This window comes from Gymnoscopelus braueri, assembly GCF_963280865.1.
Source record: "Gymnoscopelus braueri genome assembly, chromosome: 16".
Taxonomy (NCBI): Eukaryota; Metazoa; Chordata; class Actinopteri; order Myctophiformes; family Myctophidae; genus Gymnoscopelus; species Gymnoscopelus braueri.
Window position 1 is genome coordinate 26,781,193 of NC_137616.1, and position 23,701 is coordinate 26,804,893.

General features: G+C 43.7%; 1 protein-coding gene across 1 annotated transcript in view; it reads left to right on the forward strand.

The window, feature by feature from the left end:
* syne1a (spectrin repeat containing, nuclear envelope 1a) overlaps positions 1-23,701 on the forward strand; it is a gene marked incomplete at its 5' end in the record, with an annotated part of 171,551 nt that overhangs the window by 126,090 nt on the left and 21,760 nt on the right. The window contains 32 exon segments of the mRNA XM_080452284.1: positions 541-732; positions 1,456-1,587; positions 1,878-1,978; positions 2,281-2,431; positions 2,784-2,912; positions 3,125-3,128; positions 3,131-3,294; positions 3,477-3,692; positions 4,076-4,177; positions 4,361-4,480; positions 6,623-6,823; positions 7,092-7,265; positions 7,482-7,613; positions 7,953-8,149; positions 8,324-8,456; positions 9,462-9,644; positions 9,833-9,982; positions 10,159-10,335; positions 10,707-10,862; positions 10,951-11,106; positions 11,652-11,822; positions 12,116-12,249; positions 12,386-12,590; positions 13,844-14,026; positions 14,525-14,671; positions 15,210-15,364; positions 16,275-16,422; positions 16,662-16,756; positions 17,338-17,572; positions 18,084-18,278; positions 19,777-19,902; positions 22,582-22,737. Coding sequence (XP_080308410.1) covers positions 541-732; positions 1,456-1,587; positions 1,878-1,978; positions 2,281-2,431; positions 2,784-2,912; positions 3,125-3,128; positions 3,131-3,294; positions 3,477-3,692; positions 4,076-4,177; positions 4,361-4,480; positions 6,623-6,823; positions 7,092-7,265; positions 7,482-7,613; positions 7,953-8,149; positions 8,324-8,456; positions 9,462-9,644; positions 9,833-9,982; positions 10,159-10,335; positions 10,707-10,862; positions 10,951-11,106; positions 11,652-11,822; positions 12,116-12,249; positions 12,386-12,590; positions 13,844-14,026; positions 14,525-14,671; positions 15,210-15,364; positions 16,275-16,422; positions 16,662-16,756; positions 17,338-17,572; positions 18,084-18,278; positions 19,777-19,902; positions 22,582-22,737 — 4,920 coding nt within the window.

The following is a 23,701-nucleotide window of genomic DNA, read 5'->3' on the forward strand; positions in this document are numbered from 1 at the left end:
AGAGGGGGAAACACTGAATGTGGCAGTAAAAGAGGACGTGCATGTGTGAAGTACATTCTGGAAACAGCTAAATGAAAGCCTGGTGCATTATGCTGAGTAGATGCCTACCAACCACCGGGACAGTGCCTGTCATTCACTGTCACGCACAGCCAATAAGAGCTCTTTGAGTAGAAGAAAAGACTGTCCCCATTGGGTGGTATAGCTCCTGTGCAATAGAGCAGGCTGTCATCGCCCATCATGTAGCACAGATAGCAGATCCAGTTCCGCTGGAGAGCTTCCCTTTAATGAGTCACACTGTTGAACTACGGGGAGCGACAATTTGATGACGTTACAGTAGATATTCCAACAATGCCAGGCTGTTTTAAACGAGTCACCCATGCAGGGTTTTAGCTTAGTTATGAGTGGATCTGTGGGCAGGTCACTGTGTGGCAATATGATTTAGTAGTCTGATATGATTCCTTCCAGGGCCAGTTGACATTCTAAATTCAGGTCAACTTGATGATGATGACTGAGCTTGCCTGCCTCTTCCTGCCGTTTCAGAACATGCTGTTTGAGATCGAGCGGAAGGTGGCGTCGCTGTCAGAGCTCTCCATTCACAGCGAGAGCCTGCTGTTGGAGGGCCGCGCCGGCACCAAGGAGGAGGCGGAGCAGCTCACCCTGAAGCTCCAGTCCCTCAAAGACAGCCTGGTGGAGCTGCAGCGCATGCTGCAGGACAAACAGGTGGACATACAGGTGAGATGCACTGTATGGGTGTTGTGACATCCAAGGATTGACCATTGGGGTTCATCGTCAGTCTCTCTCTCTCTCTCTCCCCTTCACTCCGGTCTATGTTCTTCCCCTGTCCCGTCCTCTCTTCAATTCATCCTATTTTCATCCTCCATTTCCATTTAGCTCATGTTCCTTTCTCCCTCTTGTCTCTGTCGAACGCAGTTCTGTTCTGTTGTGCTGCATTGCAGTATGTTGTTTTGCTGTATCTTCATCAATGGTAGTATTGTGGAAATGCCAAAGGTCACGTCGGCCTCCTTCATAAAGGTCCCCTGTTTCCCTCCACTAACCGCAGAACAACAGGGGCCTGTATTTCTCACAATGGGCCTCAGACGCAGACAAAAGGATGCTACCTCGTCGCATCACACTGACACTAAACACATTGGAACAGGTGTTGTTTCTGATGACACAGCATTTTCAGTTACTGTAGTAATGATTTGAAACATACATAGTGTTTTTGTTCTCGCCAAGGGTGTTACACATTGCCACATGATCAGATGTTAACAGATGTTATATATTATACATATATTTTTATGTCCAGAAGAAATATTTTCCCTAGAGAAGTTATCATGGCTGGAATTTTATAAATGGCAATTAGCTTGATATGATATCAAATGGCACATTACCCTACTATAAATCTGTCATCACATTTCTGCCACCCATGATGTCTCTCTATCCATCTTCATCCAGGGATCGTTACAGGAGCAGGAGGACAGTGAGCCGGACTCCATTCTGTCCCAGAGTCCCAACGTCCAGGACTGGCTGTCTCAGGCTCGCTCCACACGCACACAGCAGCACCATGACAACCTGCTTCGACAGAGGGTGAGAGACAGTAGTCTTTTTCTATGTTAGACCCCACCAAAAATACGTTTTACTCTTATGTACCTGTACACAAGATGTAACAATAAAACACAAACTTGAACGTTGAGCCAGATCCGTTATAAACCATTAGTTTCCTTTTGATGGCCTGCGTTCTCAGATGATGAAATCAGTAGCATGGTGCAAAACTATATTGATTTAAATGAAAGGTAACTATTTCAAATAGCAAGTCCTAGCCCTTGTTGGAGTACAGTATCTGATACAATGTGCTGCTGTTCTTTCTGTTGCTGTAGGAGCTAGAGGAGCAGGTAGCGGAACAGAGGAGGTTGCTACAGTCTGTAGCCAGCGTTGGAGAGGAGTTACTAAGCCAACAGACCACACCTAACGGAGACAGGTACTGCAGTTTGTCTTTCTCACTTCTTGACAAAAATGCATTATTTATTTACAGGTACATGTGGTGCGTTTTACTTTTCCTTTCTGTTAAATTTCAATTTGTAATGAAGCCCTTGGGTTTGGTTTTAAATAATCTTTGCAAGATGACACTATTATATTATAAGTATATTATTATAAGCATAATATTAAGGGGAATTGAAGGAGGAAAGCCTCCAGGACCAGGGGGCATGACAGTTGTCCCCAGTGTGATAGCACATTATGTTCTTCCCTCATTGTCCTCATGTCAAACGTATGTTTCCACAGTGAGATGTCAGTCCCAGGAGGACTGTTGCTGGAGGTGGACAGCCTGACCCCCCTGGACCAGCTGAGACAGAGGTGGGAGAACCTTAATAAAGACCAGAGCACCAAGTTGCAGCTGTCTCTCAACTCCCTGGAGCAAGACCAGCTCAGCCCGGTACCGATGCACAGTCTCTCTCTTCATTTTAAGGCGAAAATCGTTGGAAATGTTTCAAAATAATGAAAATAGCTGATCTACAAGCTCACCACAACGCATCGCAACGCATTGTGAGCTTGTAGATCGTCTATTTTCGCCACGTAACACCATCGTACGACTAGGTATAAAATAGTGCTTAAGTGGTGCTACTACTTTGTGTGTCAAGATTGAGTCATTTCTGAAGGTTTTCTTAATGTTGAAAAGCATTTTTAGTACACTTCATTTATTTTTCATTTGTGTCATTTGCAAGATTATAACCGTCCTTGCTGCCTGTTTGACGGTCTCGTGTTTATGTTGTCAAATGTGAATCCAGGTGCTCCATAGGTCTCGTTTATCCAGTCCCGGTGTGGTTCTGAGGGGCGAGTCAGCGAGCCAGGATCCCCGCTCTCCTAGGGTCCTGTTTGAGTCGTGCACCCAGACTCTAGAGAGAATAGCTCAAGAGGTACACCACAAATCCACCCCAACCTTTTTCTGAATCTAACTTTATTTTCCCAGTATTTGTCATTATATGTAACCTATTTTCAAAGGTAGCTTTGGGATCTGAAAAAGCACATTGATCGGATTGATGAGCAAAAATTGATGAGCTCTGAAATAAATAAAATAAAATGAAATAACCCTAGTAACACTGTTACTGTTACTTGTCTTCCAAGACAGGCGGTGGGGACTTCAAGGCAGGGGGATCACTGGAGGTGGTGGCAATGCAGGAGGACCTGTATGCAGCAGTGTCAGCTGCCTCCTCATGGCTGGACTGCGCTGAGAACCAGCTTCTCTCTGGTCCGATTCTGCTGTCTGAGGACACAGAGACACAACTTTATCACCTTGAGGTGAGAGACTGCACTGGACAATGTTGTTTCATCATACAGAAGTGTATAATATAGTGTGTGACACACACACACACACACACACACACACACACACACACACACACACACACACACACACACACACACACACACACACATTGGGATTATACTAAACTCAAACAACAACGTCACCTCTGTTGAAGGGCCTGAGTAAAGAGCTGAAGGAGGTTACCGAGGAGGTGAGTCAGTGCAGAGACCTGCTGGGTGGAAGCGCGGGCCGGCTGTGTGGAGGAGAGGAGCAAGCCCTGATGGAGGACACCGTGGACGGCCTGCAGGAGCGGCTAGGCCTGCTGGACTCCACCTTGGACCAGCACTGTGACAACATGAGGGACCGGCTGCAAGAGCATTCTACCATCCAGGTGTGTGTGTGTGTGTGTGTGTGTGTGTGTGTGTGTGTGTGTGTGTGTGTGCGCACACACGTGTGCATGTGTGGAGCTCATGGATTTCTGATTTGATATACTGTAGTATGCAGGAAATAGAACGAAAGTTCACATGCGATAGAACAGTGGTTCACAAAGTGGGGTCCAGGGACCCTCAGGGTTCCTTGAGGGGGTTCCAAAAGACCCTTAAAGTTCTGTAACTCTGAACCAAAAGGTTCCATTTGTACACTCTCAGAGTGTTGGTCCTTGAAATGAAAAAGAGAACCACTGGGATAGAATGGTCACTGATGTTCTTTGAAACCATCTGTAAAGACCTCTTCATATGAATGTGTTTATAACCCTGCTTCTGTTGTCTCTCCTAGAATGAGTTGAGGATGCTGTTCACAGCTCTGAGTGATAGTAAACACCAGCTGCTACAGAGGATGGCTGGAACTGTGGACAGACCTGCCACCAAACAGATAGAAGTAAGATACACACTGATAGCATGACTTCATTATACCATGGCTATCAACCAATCAGATTGTGTGATGTGATTTGAGCTACCCGTTTTATGAATAGCAATATAGTATTCACAAAATATATTAAGATTTATAGCAAAGCATCAGTGAATTCAGAGAAAACCTCACTTACTGTTTCTTATTTTGTAGACCTTATCAGAGGTGGAGGACAGTCTGAGGGAGTTTGAACAGAGAGTGACTGAGCTGAAGACCAGATCTGAGGGTTTAAAGTCTGACCAGGTGTCCAACCAGGACCTCCTCAAACTACAGGTAATTAAAGTTCCATGCAATGCAAAAATGGCCTCAATAATATACCTGAAATATGTCACCTGTACTGATACATTGAACCAATGTATCAGTGTAATGCACCACACCTTTCTTTTGTCTTTTTCATTTGTGACACTGTTCCAGTCCAGGACTTACACATGGATTGTAAAGTTTATTAAAGGAATAGTTCACCCCCAAAATGACTTTTTTTTCTATCGATTAGTCACCCCATCGAGACTTGAATTCATGGATATTATTTAATTTTTGTCGCATTCCTAAGCCAATAATTTGATGACCGGCAGCGGTTCCGGTAGGAGACACAAAGACTCTCCTTTGTGTCTCCTACCGGAACCGCTGCCTACCAGTCCGCTGGTCATCAAATTATTGGCTTAGGAATAGGACAAAAAAAAAACTATCCATGAATTCAAGTTCATCCACCTCCATGGGGTGACTAATCGATAGAAAAAAAGTATTTTTTGGGGGTGAACTATCCCGTTAACCATTTAAAGGGGTTGTAGGCAAGTTCAGAGATAAAAAAAATAAAAAAAACTGTTATCAAACACAGCCCCTCCACTGCCCCCCCCCCTCCTCATCAGCAGTTTGTTTCCCCGACCACCAGGGGGTGACGCAGGGGGGACTTCTAAACTGAATTTTTATTTTTAAATCTCTATCATGATAAATTGACCACATATATGAAGTTAAACAACTAAATTCTATCCAAACGATATCTTAAAAGTAAATTCCGTGCCTCAAAAAATAAGTTTGAGAGCGTTTTAAAACCGAAAGTAAAAAGTAAAAACTGCCCACAGAAAACAATGGCGCGTCGTTCCATTTTTGTCGGCTGCACTCGGTTCCATTCGGTTTCACTCGAACAGTTCACACGTGCGCGTCCGTGCATTTACGTCCCGGACAAACATAAACTGTAGGGGAAATACGGATTTCAGAAAGAGGACTGTGTTTCAATGCAGGAAAACACCCCAGCATCATTATATAGTGGCTGATAGAGGGGAAAAAATGCAAAATATATATATATAAATATTTTTTAAATTTAGGCTTAATGTTGCCTAGAATCCCTTTAAACTTTGGCGTCCCAATTTTAGAATGTCATTATAGACTAAACAAAAACTAAACAAAATTCAGAATATGTTTGTGTTGTGTTTAAATGACTCAGTGGATAATTGGATAATTTTTGTCGCATTCCTAAGCCAATAATTTGATGACCGGCAGCGGTTCCGGTAGGAGACACAAAGACTCTCCTTTGTGTCTCCTACCGGAACCGCTGCCTACCAGTCCGCTGGTCATCAAATTATTGGCTTAGGAATAGGACAAAAAAAAAACTATCCATGAATTCAAGTTCATCCACCTCCATGGGGTGACTAATCGATAGAAAAAAAGTATTTTTTGGGGGTGAACTATCCCGTTAACCATTTAAAGGGGTTGTAGGCAAGTTCAGAGATAAAAAAAATAAAAAAAACTGTTATCAAACACAGCCCCTCCACTGCCCCCCCCCCTCCTCATCAGCAGTTTGTTTCCCCGACCACCAGGGGGTGACGCAGGGGGGACTTCTAAACTGAATTTTTATTTTTAAATCTCTATCATGATAAATTGACCACATATATGAAGTTAAACAACTAAATTCTATCCAAACGATATCTTAAAAGTAAATTCCGTGCCTCAAAAAATAAGTTTGAGAGCGTTTTAAAACCGAAAGTAAAAAGTAAAAACTGCCCACAGAAAACAATGGCGCGTCGTTCCATTTTTGTCGGCTGCACTCGGTTCCATTCGGTTTCACTCGAACAGTTCACACGTGCGCGTCCGTGCATTTACGTCCCGGACAAACATAAACTGTAGGGGAAATACGGATTTCAGAAAGAGGACTGTGTTTCAATGCAGGAAAACACCCCAGCATCATTATATAGTGGCTGATAGAGGGGAAAAAATGCAAAATATATATATATAAATATTTTTTAAATTTAGGCTTAATGTTGCCTAGAATCCCTTTAAACTTTGGCGTCCCAATTTTAGAATGTCATTATAGACTAAACAAAAACTAAACAAAATTCAGAATATGTTTGTGTTGTGTTTAAATGACTCAGTGGATAATTGGTTAATTAAATAATTGTGTGTGTGCGTGTGCGTGTGTAGGATGCGTATGAGGAGCTGGTGTTGATGGTGGGTTCCAGACGTAGCAGTTTGAACCACAGCCTGACTCTGAAGGCCCAGTATGAAGCTGCCCTTCATGACCTCACTGACCTGGTGGACACCGCCCAGGACAAGATGGCCGCTGACCAGAAGATGACCGTGGCTTCTGTCATTGAAGTCCAGTTGTTGCTGGACAAGCACAAAGTAAGTGCGGAATGAATACAAAATATTTGATTGAAATCATAAGATTTGCGGCGTTCTACAGTTAAAGCTACAATCTGTAACTTATTTAAAGGAATAAAACCTTATTTTACCCAATCTGTATGCTGGAGTATGTTAATGTATAACGTATGGTATAATGTATACGTGTGTAACGTATGGATTGTAGCTTACATTGTTGTTATTATTTGTAATTGTTTAGCAGTACCAGAATTGGTCACTCATTTCAACTCCTCCTCGCCCTCTTTCCTAGGAGTTCTTCCAGGGTCTGGAGTGCCATATGATCCTAACCCAGACGTTCTACAGAAAGGTGTCTGGGCTGGTGGTGCAGAGAGAGAGCCAGGCACTGGAGGAGACAATGGTGTTGGCCCACAACATCCTCAAACAGGCCCACAGGAGAGGAGTAGAGCTGGAGGGCATTCTGGAGGTAGGCGGGAGTGTTTAAATGCTGGGATGGACAGAGGGCACAAACATGTGTTGTTAAATCTTGAGTTTATAACCTCAAAGGGCAGAGTTGGTTGTTGCTTGCTGGATTATAGATGAAGCATCACACTCATGGATAGCATAATGGATATCATAATGACATGAGTGAAGCAGTGTCCAGTTAATGACCCCAGTCATTCCCCTTCCCTCTGGCTTCCAGTCGTGGAGCAGGCTGATGGAGGACTACCAGGCTTTGTGTAGGCAGTTGGAGGCTGTGGAGTGCTGCATCCCTACTGTAGGCCTGGTGGAGGAGACGGAAGAGCGACTCAATGACAGGATGCACCTCTACCAGGTACTATACTCACACGTACTGTAATATATTGGATGTAATCACACGTGCGCTCATGCGCACATTCATTCATGAATGCATAGTATACAAATAAGTAAGCCGATGCAGTGGATTACACAAATGGTGAAATGTTTTGAACTTATATTTCTTTTAAAACACCTCAGCATCGGTTCTTCCTCAACTGCTCTCAGCTTTTACTTATTTTATACATCGTGTTTGAAAATTTAATTGTTTTTCATAATGGGGACATAGCCCTTGATAGCTATAATGTTGCATGTTTATTATAATATATAAATTCAATTCACAAATGTATTCTGTCATTCCTGCCTTCCATCTCCCCAGCGTCTGAAGGCCAGCCTGACGGAGCATCAGCCCCAGCTGTACCAGGTGCTGGAGGAAGGGAAGAGGCTGCTGCTGTCGGTGTGCTGTTCAGACCTGGAGAACCAGCTCACCCAGCTCGGAGAGCACTGGCTATCCTCCACCACCAAGGTCAACAAGGAGCTGCACCGCCTGGACTCCACCCTCAAACACTGGACCAGGTCAGTCACACGGGCCAGGGATGAAGGACGTGTGGCCGCTAGTCTCACTTTTTGTCTGTCTGTTTATGTCCCCTCAGTCTGAATGTCAGTCAGTGGCACTTTTAAATCCTTTGTTTCAGTCACAGTACTTTTCTGTCTGTCAAAGCCTAATTGTTTTCCTGTTCTCAACCGCAGGTACCAGAGGGAGTCAGCAGAGCTAAGCCAGTGGTTACGGTCGGCTCTGGACCGGCTCGAGTTCTGGACTACCCAGTCTGTAACGGTACCCCAGGAACTGGAGACCGTCAGAGACCACCTCTACGCCTTCCTGGTCAGTTATTAGCTAGCATGTACAGAATATCATTTTCCCCCTGTCATATATCATCAGATTAGAATTTGAATACATCAATTAAATTATTGTCTCCGCCAGGCCGAAAGGCATGGCGAGACAGTATGTTTTACTCCATCCGTCCGTCCGTCCGTCCGTCCGTGTGTGTGTCCGTGTGTCCGTGTGTCCTGTCCGTGTGTTAGCAGCTAATCTCTGGCACCGTTGGCCCGGTCGCTGCGAAACTGTGCACACACACTCCCTGGATGCCAATTCAGAACCTCTGCCTCAAATCTTTCACATGGGCCTGTTATAGCGCCACCTGGAGGCCGATTTGTGCAAACCCAATTTTTTTACATTACTCCTTTATCCAAACGTCATGCAAATCGGTACACAGTATCTCTATAGTCATGTGATCAACACGGATCTGTCCGATTTCCCATATTCCATCCTCATTGGCTAAGGTTCGCTTCCAAAATTTGCAGGATTGGTCCGTTTTGAACAAAATGCCTCAAATCATGAACGCAGCTTGCGATTTCCGTGAAATTTCACAAACACATTCCCACTAGGCCAAGGAAGAAATGCCACCCTTTTTCACATTGGCCTGTTATAGCGCCACCAGCAGGTCTAATTTAGCAAAACACATTTTTGGAACAAAATGCCTCAAATCATGAATGCAGTGTCCGATTGCCGTGAACGACCTAAGAATAAATGGCACCCTTTTCACATTAGCCTATTATAGCGCCACCAGGAGGCCACAATAACGTACCTGACCTGGCGGAGACCTGTGCTCCGAGGAGCACTTTTTCTAGTTTTATTATAGTATCTTCAAAGTCGTGCAACGTGTCTCTCGACTAGAATGATGACACATCACACACTTTGTTGCAGCATAAATCAGATATAAGCATCTCACTTTGCTAAAGCGTCATAACACAAAACACTAAAGTATCTCAACATAGGCTGCCACACAAATAAACCAACATGTGTATCTTCTTGTTGTTTCTCTGACAGGAGTTTTCCAAGGAGGTGGACGCCAAGTCTTCCCTGCGCTCTTCGGTTCTCAGCACAGGCAACCAGCTTATGCGGCTCAAAAGAGTGGATACAGCTGGTCTGAGGTCAGCCCTGGCCCAGGTGGACACACAGTGGGCAGAGCTGCTCACTCGCATCCCTGTGGTGCAGGAGAAACTACACCAGGTCTGGGAACAGCGCCTGGCTCATGACTTGGCTTTTTATTTGGATGGGGGGGTATTCTTTGCAGACTGAATAACTAATATACACTTAATATTGATTCAAAGCACTTAAATAGAGTGTTACCATCCCATAGTTTATGGGGTATATTTGACTGTTCTCATGTTGACTCCTCTTTTCCTCTCCTCCCTCAGTTGCAGATGGAGAAGCTAGCGTCGCGTCATGCCATCACAGAGCTGATGAGCTGGATCTCTCTCATGGAGAACATCATAGAAGAAGACCAGAACAAGATCATGGGAGCAGTAGGCTCCGAGGCGGTCCGAGACTTCCTACAGAAGTATAAGGTACATACAAAAGAGTCTGTTCTCCTAAGCAACACACTGTAGCTTCCAGGAGTTCCAGCTACTTTCTGGACAACCCTTAAAGCCCAAATGACCTCCAACTCTTCATCATACAGTCCCTTAATGTTTTCTTTTCAATCCCTCATCTGACTCACATCAAATTGTCTGCGTTCCCCCAGGGCTTCCGTATTGACCTAACCTGCAAGCAGTTGACTGTGGACTTTGTCAACCAGTCGGTGCTGCAGATCAGCAGTCAGGATGTGGAGGGGAAACGTAGCTCAAAGACGGACTTCGCAGAGAAGCTGGGAGCGATGAACAGGCGGTGGCAGATACTGCAAGGACTCATCACTGAAAAGGTAATGGTCTTGAGTTAGCGTCCATCATCTTGGAGAAATCCAAGTCAGATACACACATTGATGTAATATTTATCTTGTTTTCTTTTTCTTTTTCTTTTTTTTTATGGATTATGTGATCTGTCTTTTATGCATGGGTGACCAACACAGTTTTTCCATGTGGGGATTTAAGAAGTTTATCTTAAATCCGCCATGTGATCTGGTTGAATTGCAGATTTGGGAAAATAAAAAAGTTCAGGTCAATTGGTACTTAAATCCCTAATGTTGTTTGAACTCAGAGAGTGTCAGTTTTTACACTCTCTGAGTAAAACTAACAGGATTTGTGTGCGTAATGTGTGGTGAATCTTTGTGGTTTTGTTTTGTGATTTATGCAGATTCAACTTTTAGAAAGACTACAAGAAGGTTGGTTGGAGCATGAGAACGGAGTCCAGGCCCTGAAAGCCTGGCTCAGCCTGCAGGAGGAGAAACTGAAGAAAAGACATAGGATAGAGGATGTGGCATCTGTGCAGAATGCACTCAAAGACTGTCAGGTAGTGAAGCACAGCATCACCATCGATGCGTGTCATACACTTTATATACATAACTTGCTCTGATATAACTTCTACTGACTTTTGACAGGAGTTAGAGGAGCTGGTGAAGGAGAAGGAGAAGGATCTAGAGAAAGCCGAGGAACGTGGAAGTAAGCTCATCCAGGACAAGAAAGGAGAGGCCTGCTCTGTCGTCAGACAGACCCTCAAAGGACTGAACCAGGCCTGGGCCAACCTGGATCACATGGTGAGCTTCTAGAATTCTAAAAATGAACTGTAACACACTCAATGTATTCCATGCACAATACACAATTGGCATGGTGTAAAAGATTACCATGAATCACAAAACGTTTTTAAAAACTTTAAGACATGCTGCTTCTCTTATTAAATATCTTATGACATAGAATATCATTGAAAGTATGAAGGACGTGTTTTTCTTAGACCAGTATTAAAAAGTATACGGAAATCATAAAAGAAGAATTAATTGGAAATGTACATATTCCATATGGAGCATTTTCAGAATCGCAATACTTAAAGATTTGCAATACGTCATTTTGAATTGGCACCTAAGAATCTATATAATATTGCATCAGAATTGACCGAAATACACAAGGTTTGATCGTTTACATGCAATTCATATTTTTACAGTACATCGGTCATTGATGATGCTGATCTCATTGCAACAAGATGAAATAATCATAAATAATAATAATAATATAGCACATTTTACATTACTTATAGGTATGTACGTTGATATATTTTGTCTACCTGTCTCCCTTTCCTCCCCTTCAGATCAGTCAGATGAAGGTGAGTCTGCGGTCGGTGTTGGAACAGTGGACCTTGTACCGGCGAGCGGCCGAGGAAATCAACGGTTACCTGATGGAGGGGAGGTACTCTGTGTCCCGACTGCACCTCCTCAACGGGTCTCTGGAAGCTGTCCAGCAGCAGGTGGAGAGCCTGGAGGTGAGGAGCACAGGAGTTACTCTCTCTTCTGCATACAGTATGGGGAAATGGCACACCAGTAAAACTCACTGTAATTGTTGTTATCCTTTCACTCATTGTTAGTAGCTGCATCGTTTTCTTCTCAGACTTGCTGGTAGTCAGTGCTATGCACATGCCCCATTTATGCGATGAACATATTTTTGGTTGTAAATAATGAATTATCTCTCATGTCAAGATGCCAACATAGAAAGGTGTTATAAATGTATAACGGTATGACGGCTAACCTGAGAATGCGCATACTTTATGTGGATCAGAACCTGCAGGAAGAAATGGATAAACAGGAGAGCAGTCTGAAGAAGTTTGGCTCCGTAACGCACCAGCTGCTCACTGAGTGCCATCCTTCAGTGGCAGAAACACTCAACAGCGCCCTCCAGGATGTCAACGTCAGGTAGGCACAACAGGACAAAAATGCCATCTGTTTGTTAGTTGTAGTAAATGTAAAAAAAAACATGTTTTATATGACTCAATCACTGAACAGTTTTCCAACCATCTTGTCCCCCTCCTCCTCACCTGTGCTGTCTCAGATGGAATGAACTACTGGAGCAGATCTCAGAGCAGCTCAGGAGCAGTAAGACTGTGCTGGGGCTGTGGCAGCGCTACAGAGCGCTGCACAGCCAGTGTGTGACGGCAGTCCTGAAGCAGGACGAGTGGGCCGACCGCCTGCTCAAGAGCGCCACCAACAGGGACATTACGGAAGAGGAAAGCTACACCTGGATAAAAGACTGCGACGTGAGTACAGTCTCAGGCAATGGAGAAGTGGAGTTGAATGGCTGAAGTCATAGAGGTGTTTCATTGTTTAGTACTACAACAGTGTTTTTTTTTCCCTATACACTTGTAAAAGGCCACTTGCTTGCTAAAGTTATTTTCACACCCCAACAAGCAAGTGGCCTTGTAAAAGGCCACTTGCTTGCTAAAGTTATTTCTTTACTTTCTTAACTTTTTAGTGACCAAATCTGCAGTTAGTCTATTAAATGGGACCAGAATTTTATCTCTGTATTTGTTACAGTAGTGTACAGTAGTAGCAGTTAAGAAACCAAGGAATTTCTTGAAAAATGCATCGCCTCTCTCTCTCATGTGGTCTCTAAGGACATTTGAATACGCTCGGAAACAGCTTGTCAACCCATTTTAAGGATTCTTACAAAGCCTTTATCCCCTCTGCAAATTGCATACTGTCAACTTGGGCTGCTTGAATGCAAATCAAGCTGAACGTAACAAAAGGCTCTTCAGAATGAGACGCCTTAAAGGGAACGTCAGGGTCCAGTTTATACCCCAGTTGCAGTGGGCAATGAGGGTAGCCTAGAGACTAGAGACTATACACTTGTAGTCTTGTACTGTCCCTTTGTCCCTCGTTGATAGACCCCAATATGCTTGCACAGCATTTTGAACCAGCGTGAAGATAAATTAAAGTAGGGTTAAGGATAATTCCTTTAACAGGTCCGTTCATGAAAGTCCTTGCGGTCTTGTTTCCAATGAGGGCCTGTGAGCAATTAGGGGTTAAGAGTCTTGCTCAGGGACATATTTCATTTCATCGACACATTTGCTGGCCTGGCCTGGAATCGTACCTGGGGCAACCAGGGCCTCTGGCTCCCTAGGCGGGCTCACTAACCACTCAGCTATGGCCGCCCCCCAGTGTGCCGGTAGATGACCGGATAGTGCGTCCATGTAATCGTAACCTCCCCAGTTCCATTCCATGTGTTGCATGTCCTTCATGCCCCTATCCTATCCTATCCTATCCACTTTTCTACAACAGTATATTATCCAATCCACTTTTCTACTATCCTATACATTTTTGCGCGATGTTACCTTTTCTACTATAACATAGTATCCAGTTTTCTTCTATCCTATCTAAATTGATTGATTGATTCTGCATGGAACTATCAGAAAAATACATACAGTAATCCGACACATACATAAGGCTGTATTTGAACAACAGTTTTCCATTGTAAACCTATTTGATAATCTGCTGATTGTGCTGATTGCAGGAGTGTCTTGGAGGCCAGGCATCAGCGCAGCAGTCCCTGCAGCGGTTGCAGGCGCTGGGAGAACAGCTAAAGAGCCAGGTCGACGCCTCCTCTATGGCCGCCCTCCAGTCAGACCACCTGTCACTCACACATCGCCTAGTAGCGCTGGAGCACGCCCTGCACAGGCAGCGGGAAGTACTGCAGGTAGGCATGGGATGGCATACTGTAGGTACACAGAGTGGCTTTCACACACCAACATCCACACACGCACAAACACGTACAGATGCACAAACTCGCACCGTTCCAAGATGAGCCAGACTGATATATCGGTTCGGCCAGTATATCAGCGGTACTTTTTTTTTCTCCGAAATTTCAGAAATAGCAGATCTACAAGCTCACAATGTATTGCACTGCTATGTGTATGTGTGTCGTGAGCTTGTAGTTCAGCTATTTTAAAAATTGGAAATGAATTAGAATTGATCTAGCTTTTAATTATAATAATAATAATTATTATTATTATATATTTTTTAATCATAAAATATCGGTTAAATCATTGCTGGTCTAGGACTCTCCAAAATTGGGATCAGCATCAGACCCAAAGATTTGCCATAATTTGAGCTCTAGTTCCAAGATCTCAAATAACAAAGATTGTGATGTGATTGTCTTATTATAATTTAGTATTTTTTCCTTTGTTTTGTCTAGTCTGGAACTCAGGACTGTGAGGGATTCACAGAGCAGTTGTATAAACTGCGCCGTTATGCAGAGGAGGCAGAGGAGGCGTTGAAGGAGTCTGACTCTGTCGGCTCACCAGAGCTCATCAATGTTCAGAACCGCATGGAGAAACTCAAGGTACGTTAGCTGCTGTCTTGACCTGTGTCCCACAGTTCTCTCTGTGTGTTTGACTTTTCATTTTTTTTCAATTAAAGAACACTTAAACCACTTAAACCCTATACATGTATATTTCATTGACTGGGGTCCCCCAGGAGTCTATCCTTTTCCCCACTACACCAACTCTCGTTGCAGTAAATAGCCGATCTACAAGTTGCGTTGCACCATTGTAGATCTGCTATTTTGTTTGCCTATTTTCATCGAGTGTTTGTCTATTATGAAATACCCAGAATAGGGACGCTATTCATGTGGTTAATGCTCATTTAGCCTATAAAAGCGATTTTCGTCAAGAGAATGAAAGTTTCTAAATGTCTCTAAACATGCAGAACGTCTGTGTAAATCATAGCAGGAGTTCACTTTCGTGAATTTTACCTCCCACACAACAGTGGCCTTTCTTTAGAACGTCCTAATCCATTTGAAATGTGTGTCACAACTGCGGTCTTTGTTTAGAATGTACAGTACTAATCCACATTGAAATGTGTGACACGGTGTTTGTCAGGTTCACCTGTTGAAGCTGAGCAGTCTGTCCCCGGACTTGGAGCGGCTCAATGAGCTGGCGTACAGACTGCCTCTCAGCGACAGAGACATTAAGAGCCTGCAGGGTCTCAACAGGTCCTGGGCCGCACATTCTGCTCACCTCACAGAGAGGTTCAGGTACATGAACTCCTCGTACTCTGCTGTGTGCTGTGGTACCATACCGAATAAGTACGTGGCTAAAATGAGTTTAGGTTGTATTTCAAATAATGAAAGTCACGTTTTATATGAAATGTCAAGTGCATAACTTACAACCGAAACGATACTTCACAAATTAAGTGAGTTTTGGTGGGATTATGATCCGTTGTGTGCCTGACTGTATATGTTAAAGGTTTAATGACATTCACTTTTACACCACATTCAAAGTCTTTGTCCTGGTCCTTCAAAAGTGTACAAAAAGTTTTAAGTGAAAATTCCATTCCAGTGATCCATGGCAGGTGTTTTTCTCTCACATTTCTAAAGCCTTTTCAACTGCAATGAAAAAATAAATCTTTGCCTGCGGGTGTCGCTGGTGAGGGATTTTGCCTGTCAATCATCGCCTCTGCTCCGCCCCCCCCAAAGGAAAGGATAGGGGAGGGGAGGGGCGAGGAGGAGAGTGGGCGGGATTAATCGACTGTGACCTCACTGTCGAAGGGCCAAGCTCAGATTACTTTTCAGCCTAATTATTCAGAAAACCCCAGACCACAGAAAATCCACTGAATGTTCTAAGTTCAGTTTTTTTGGGTGTAATTGAGGTCATAAAACCCCAAATAAAACATTGAAAATAAAAAAAGTGAAAATGAATGTCATGATACCTTTAAAGACTTATTTTCAACTTTGTTATAGAATAACTACATGTAGTTATTCTACTGTATACAGTATGTTCTATCAGTGGAGAACCACATGCACTAATACAGATAATCTTAGCCCAATTAACAATGTCAGGAAATGGTAAACGTATTTACAGGCAGTCTGACCAGATAGCTGGAGCTTGTTTAACACTCACAGTGTTTTATGTTCCTACGTGTTATCTCCATCTGTCCATCTCCAGTAAGCTGCAGGCGGTGCTGCTCCAACAGCAGAGCTTCCTGCAGAAGTGCGAGGCCTGGATGGACTTCCTGTCCCAGACAGAGCAGAAGCTGGCTGCCGAGATCTCTGGCAACTATCACAGTCTTCTAGAACAACAGAGAGACCACGAGGTAGGGGTCTGTGCGTGTGTGCGTGTGTTTGTGTGTGTGTGTGTGTGCGCGCGTACTTATCTATGTTTTCGTCAGTGTTTTTGAGTGTGTATGTGAGTGCTGTGATGAAGCGTAGAAGGTGGTTTGGTCAAAGTTTGGTGTGTGTGTGTGTGTGTGTGTGAGAGGATGCATACATATTTGTATGTACTGTATGTATATATATTTGTCGATAGAGCATCCATGAATCTGTGTGTGTGCAGTTGTTCCAGGCAGAGATGTTCAGCAGGCAGCAGATTCTTTACTCCATCATCAGCGATGGACACCACATGCTGGACCAGGGACAAGTGGACGACAGGTATGAACGCTCACACTGCTGCTCTCACAGTAGTAGAATATGTCTCAGTATTGACTTGACGTGTGTGTGTGTGTGTGTGTGTGTGTGTGTGTGTGTGTGTGTGTGTGTGTGTGTGGTATGTGTCTAAAGGAGTAGTTCACCCAAAAAATGACTTATTTTCTATCAATTGCACACCCCATGAAGCCTTGAATCCATGGATTTATTTTTGTTTTTGTGGCATTCCTAAGCCAATAACTTGATTCCCGTCTCCTACCGGCTAATATATCCGGTAGGAGACACAACCGGATACACACCCGGTCACCAAATTATTGGCTTAGGAATGCCACAAAAACAAAAATAAAGCCATGAATTCAAGGCTTCATGGGGTGTGCAATTGATAGAAAATATATCATTTTTTGGGTGAACTCCTCCTTTAACAAAATACATTGAGACATTGAGAGTGTGATTGTCTTAATCTGATTCGTTGTTTCAGTGTTTATACTGTTACTTCCCAAACTCTTTTTCGATTGTTGGTATAGCGATAGATGAATGAATGAATGAATCTCCAAACCTGACTTTACTGCCATATTTCTCATTGCCAGAGACGACTTCAGCCTGAAGCTGGCCTTGCTGAGCAACCAGTGGCAGTGCGTGGTGAGGAGGGCTCAGCAGCGCAGGGGCATCATCGACAGCCTGGTCCGCCAGTGGCAGAAATACAAGGAGATGGCAGACAAGCTGCGGCGGTGGCTGCAGGAAGTGACGCGTGACCCGGACGTGCATCAGCCGGGAGAGCCGGTGGCCCTACAGCAGGCCAGGACCATGTTGGATCAGATACAGGTACAGATAAAGACATCTCCACAGGGCAGCGTTGTGAAGGCCCTCTCTCTTGATGATGTCATACTCCCACACATTTATCTCAAACAAACTCTCCTCTGATAACAGTTTTTCTCACATTCCGAATGGGGTTCAGGTGTGTGCGGCAGGGATGTGCAGTTGGGCACCACTGTGCTATTTTCATTCACCAGGAATCAGCTACATTACTAATCCGACTTTGCTTCATAACCAATGATTTGCTTACAATGGTTACTTTTTTGATGTCATTTGTAAGAGACTTTAAAACCATTAACACATTATACGTTTCACAATCGCTAAAATCCTACCATAAAGAACGCTCCTTGGGGGGGTTGAAACGAAATTTCAACCCCTACGTGGCCGCCGTTGAAATACCTTACCAAAATGCTAATCCACTCCCCTGCTACACAAACCCTCATCCCATTCCCAACCTTAGACTCCTTTAGGTAAGCTGTTTCCCCTGCTATGCCCCAACTCCTTGTCTCTTCTCATCCAGCTGAGGGAGCGCGTGCTCCAGAGGCAACAGGGAGGCTACATCCTGGCGGTGGAGGCCGGCCGGAGCCTGCTGTTGACAGCAGACGCCAGGGCAGAGTCTGCGCTGCAGACAGAGCTGATGGACATGCAAGAGAGGTGGAGACATGCACACCACCGCCTGGACCAGCAGAGGAGAGAGCTACACGGCCTGCTTAAGGTTAGCTGCTAAAGCAAGTTAAAACGACTGAAATAAGTAATCAAGGAGCTTTACGTGGGGAAAAAAGAAATAAAGAATCTATCCTCGATAGATGGTATTATATTCATCCACTTTGTACATAGTTATGGAACTAGATCCACTTTGCAGTTCCACATGCAGTGGAACTACCTGTGTGCTTTGGTATGCTATTGGTTTACATTTACAAGAAGGTATCAATCATCAGGCCATGCATGCATTCCCATGGACATTTTTGGAACCTCGTCTGATCAGAAACTAATAGTCTGCAGCACATCACAGTGTGTGGCTGTCTGCACTGTGATGTGCTGCAGCACTATAAAAGTTATGTGAAGGGAGCTAAAGGGCATCTGCCAATGTGAACCCTAATGAGCCCTCCTTGTTCCGCATATAGGACTGTAAAACCAAGTTATCATATGAATTATGAATGGTTGGAGTGGAGAAAGATGGAGTGCGCGATAAGTGCACACTCTTCACTCACATGCTCAGATGAGAGTGTGTGTTTGTGTATATTTTTGTATGTGTGTCTGTTTGTGTGCCCGTGACAGTTTTGGTGACTGGCATACACATAGTACATTAGTGTGCAGATTACAAGCTGCAGGCACTGTGCAGCGAAGCATAACGACAAGGGCACAGTGAGGTGGACTGTGAAGGCTGAGAGTCATTTTGAAAAGCACTGTGTGACGCAGTTTAAAATGATCACCCATGGCTTAACGATTTTTAGGAGAGAGGATCTCTTTCTTTCCCTCTGTCCACTCGCTCTTCTCTCTTGCTCCATCTTTCTCTTTTTTTGCTTTCTTTTTTCCCTTTATCTTCCTGTCCTCCTTACTTAGTTCTTAGACTGCTGACTATATATTCTGTTCCTGCACTGGGCGTCCTTTTACTATTGTTTCAGGTATGCTACGCTACGGTATGCTGCATTGCTGCGGTATGCTGCATTTTTTCACTGAAAAATACCTCGCTTTGCCTTGAATTGTACTTCTTATGCTACACTCTCAAAATAGCTGTAATCTATGACCTCTCTCTGGAGCTGAAAGCTCTGTTGTTGAGGTTGCCTTAATTCTCTTCTTTGGCTGGTGGATTTGTGCTGTGTCACTGTGTCTCATGCTGTTGCTAAGGAGGTTTAAAGCCTTATAGTACTGTAGGTTGCGCGCGGGACCGCGGGTGTCACACGCTGAAAATAGCAGATCCACAATCTCCCAGTGTGGAACGCATTTTTGATTTGAGACACAGGCGTCCAGATAAGTATAAATCAGGCTTAGGGAATAGAGTTGTGGCTCAGCAGCCTGGATTATTCTACTGTTGTCCTAGCTTCTCTTCACATGTACTGTAGCGTGTGCATACTGTACAGTATGTATTGTGCATGTTTGTGTGCGTATGTGTGCAGTTGTGTATTTTGAAGCTTGCTGTTGCTGGAACTGCAGCAGATAATTTATAATTTATTTAATTGTGTGTGTGTGTGTGTGTGTGTGTGTGTCTCTAGGATTGGGAGCGCTGTGAGAAGGGCATCGATGCATCATTAGAGAAGCTGAGGGCCTTTAAGAAGAAGCTGTCCGCACCGCTGCCTGACCATCATGAAGAACTGCACTCTGAGCAAGTCCGCTGCAAGGTGAGAAGAGAATGCCATGGCCTTTTCATACTCACGTTCACGCTCACTCTCACACGCACGCACGCACACACGCACGCACGCACGCACGCACGCACGCACACACGCACAAGCGAGCGCGCGCGCAAACACAAACAAACTCAATTATCCTTTCATCTGACTCACTGACTCTGTCGGTCCTAAAAACGTACACAGACAAATCCTCACTCTTTCTACTTTTGTCTGTCTCTCAACACACCAGAGAGCACGCGCACACACACACACACACACACACACACACACACACACACACACACACACACACACACACACACACACACACACACACACACACACACACACACACACACACACACACACACACACACACACACACACACACACACACCCACACACACACACACACACAGAATGCACACTCTTAATCTGGATACAGTGTCGCACTTACACGTACCAGCCGGTCAACATCCTGTTTATCTGTCTGCACTCAATGACCTTGTTTGTTGGATTTTCAGGTCATTGGTGCTGTGTAACATTCATAACACATTTGTTCTGTGTACAGGTCTATCCATTCTGATATTCAGCTTCCGTGCAAAATGATTTCCCATTAAGCCACACATTGTGTGTGTGTGTGTGTGTGTGTGTGTGTGTGTGTGTGTGTGTGTGTGTGTGTGTGTGTGTGTGTGTGTGTGTGTGTGTGTGTGTGTGTGTGTGTGTGTGTGTGTGTGTGTGTGTGTGTGTGTGTGTGTGTGTGTGTGTGTGTGTTAGGGCTTTCACCAACTAGTCGACTAGTCGACTAGTCGACTAGTATAACCACTAGTCGACTCTGTTGGTACTAGTCGAATAGTTGAATAGTTTTTTTTTTTTTTTTATGCCATAGTAATGGCCCGTCTTACTATTATTATTATCCTCCTGACTTTATTTTTTATCAAAAGGGGGTCAAAAGTATGCCCAATAAAAGCCTATTATTGGGCAATGGGGATCCTTGGAGACGCTGCTGTGGTGCTGTGCTGCTGTGCCAGAAGCGCTTCCCTTAAAACGCCATAAAAATAAGGGCAGGAGGATAATAATAATAGTAATATAGTAGTAGGATGGCATTAAAACAATGCCCCCCCCCTAAAAAAATAAAATAAAATATTTATTTTAATTTTATTTTTTGTTAAAAAAAAATTAACGTTAAAGGTAGGGTAAGTGATATTTTTTGGTTAAAACAAAAAGTATTTTTTTAAAAGGTTAAAATACTATATTCTGATAGTAATCATTGCTATAGAGTGTTTTTTCAGTAACAGATGTCTCCCTGTCTCTCCAGCTCTTTAATAAACAGAAAATACATTTTTTGGTAGGTGTCAAAATCTCAGCCAATCAGGAGAAAGTACCCATTTTTAAGCTTAATTTGTATAGTTTTCAGTTCAAATTTTGCATGCTCATTTCTTAGTGTCATCACTTCCAATTTCACTTGTTTAATCTGTGTCCTGATTGAGTTCTCTGTCCTGGTTGGATAAAATTGGAAATGAAACTAAAAAAAAAAAAAAAAAAACTACAAAATACATTTTCTGTTTTATAAAGAGCTGGAGAGACATGGAGACTCTTTATATGGACAGGACACTCTATAGTAACGAGCACTATCAGAACATAGACCCATTTTGCAATTATTTGAATAATTGCAAATCACTTACCCTACCTTTAATTTCGACTAGTCGACTAGTCGACTACTAATTGGTCAAAACAGTCGACTCACACAAATCATTAGTTGTGAATGCCCTAGTGTGTGTGTGTGTGTGTGTGTGTGTGTGTGTGTGTGTGATGTGGGGACCACGCTGTGATCAAGCTCTGTTTGGCCCCTCCTCTGTACACGTCAGGCAGTGTGTTCTGTGTAGTCATGTTTCATGCATGACATGTCGTCAGCTCCTTGGGGAGAAGAGCTGGGAGAATTGCTGAATATAATAGTTAGCCTCTGCCCGTTGCACAGCATCAGCTGATGAGAGGGGGTGGGGAGAGTTAGAGAGAAGGAGAGAGAGGGCGAGAGAGGGGAGGCTCTATATTATCATTTGTATTGCACTAGGGAGCATGTGTGCCTGTATTTATGCGTTGGTGCGTATTGTGTAAATAAGGGATGGCGGGCAGACGTCAAGTCTTTCGGCTACAGCACACCCCTCACAATGCTGGAGGAGATGTGAGGTTAGGTTTTCTTTCTGTTCCCTTATACTGATTTTAACTGAAGACAGCATTTGTAACATTTGTAAAGATCATTCTACAGTATACAGTGTAAGGAGAGAATACATGCAGCTTGACTGTTGCGTTTACAATGCATTTTAGTAGCATGTCTTGCTGGAATGTAATATTTTATGGCCTAATACAGGCTTTTTGTTCATTATTATTTAGTATTTATTCTAGTATTGCTGCATTGCACATTCTACTTATTTGTGGCTCACTGTGGCTTTCATTTGTAGGATTTCCGAATATTTGATTGCTCTACTTGGCTTGTAATGTTTAAGGAAATAATGTTTAGGGAAAGAAAAGAAAATTGCCCCTGGAGGTGGTGGGATAGTGTGTGTGTGTGCGCGCCTGTGTGTATGTGTGTGTGTGTGTGTGAGTGTGTTTTTATGTGCGCATGTTTAAGGACATGGATTCTTTTGTGCACCCAACAACATAATGGTATTTGTTTACCGTCATGCGTTACAGGAGTTAGAGAGCAGTGTGGAGGGCTGGACTTCTGACATCACTTCCTTGTTCCTTCTGAGGGACTCTTTGGGGGGCGTGGTCAGTGCAGATGACCTCACCGTCCTCCAGGAGCGACTACACCTCCTACAGCGTCAGTGGGAAGAGATCTGCCACCAGGTAGATAACACACACGCACACATGCACGCACGCACGTATTATCTCTGATACAAAGTGCATGTAGCTACTACCCTGCACCTTGGGCATAATAAGACATTCCGCTGAGGCAGCGACAGTGTGTGATAAAATAAACACAGCTGCTATTTATCAGTGTTAAACAGCGGTGTCTGGGTAACAGACAATGCCTGTCCTTATTGGGGACAGACAGTGGCCACAGCTGTGGTGTATTTTGACAGGATAAGAGAGATTGTGTATCTGGCATCTTATCTTGGCATATATGTTGCACACCACAAGCAATAACAAAGGATTGTTTGGTTTAAGAACAGTCCTTATGAGAGAGAGAGAGAGAGAGAGAGAGAGAGAGAGAGAGAGAGAGAGAGAGAGAGAGAGAGAGAGAGAGAGAGAGAGAGAGAGAGAGAGAGAGAGAGAGAGAGAGAGAGAGTTCAAAAAAGTGCTTATAAAACACATACCCTGTTTTCCACCTGGTACTAAACTGCTGTATTCATCACTTGATCGCATGTGTCTCTCTCAGTCTAATACTCCTCTCTCTTACTATGAACCCTGTTCTTCCTTTATTTATTTATTCCTTTCTTTTATTTCGAATTGATTACACAAAATTCCATTTGGTCTTTAGTCACATTTTATTCATCTGAAATGTTTGAGTTTTAGTCTAGTTTTAGTTGACTAAATATCATAAGATTTTAGTCGACTACAATCTATTTTTGCGGGCCGGGGTGGTGTCATAATGCCTGATTTATTCTTGGCTGCATGCCAAAAATTGCAGATCTACAAGCTCACAACGTGTCACGCTGCAACGCGTTGTGAGCTTGTACTGTAGATCGGCTATTTTTGGAGCACGAAACCCGCACACAACCAAGCATAAAATGACATGTTCTACTGGATCTCTTCTCCACTAGGCCCTCCCTAACATTTTAGTCTAGTTTTTATTTGTTGATAAAATTGT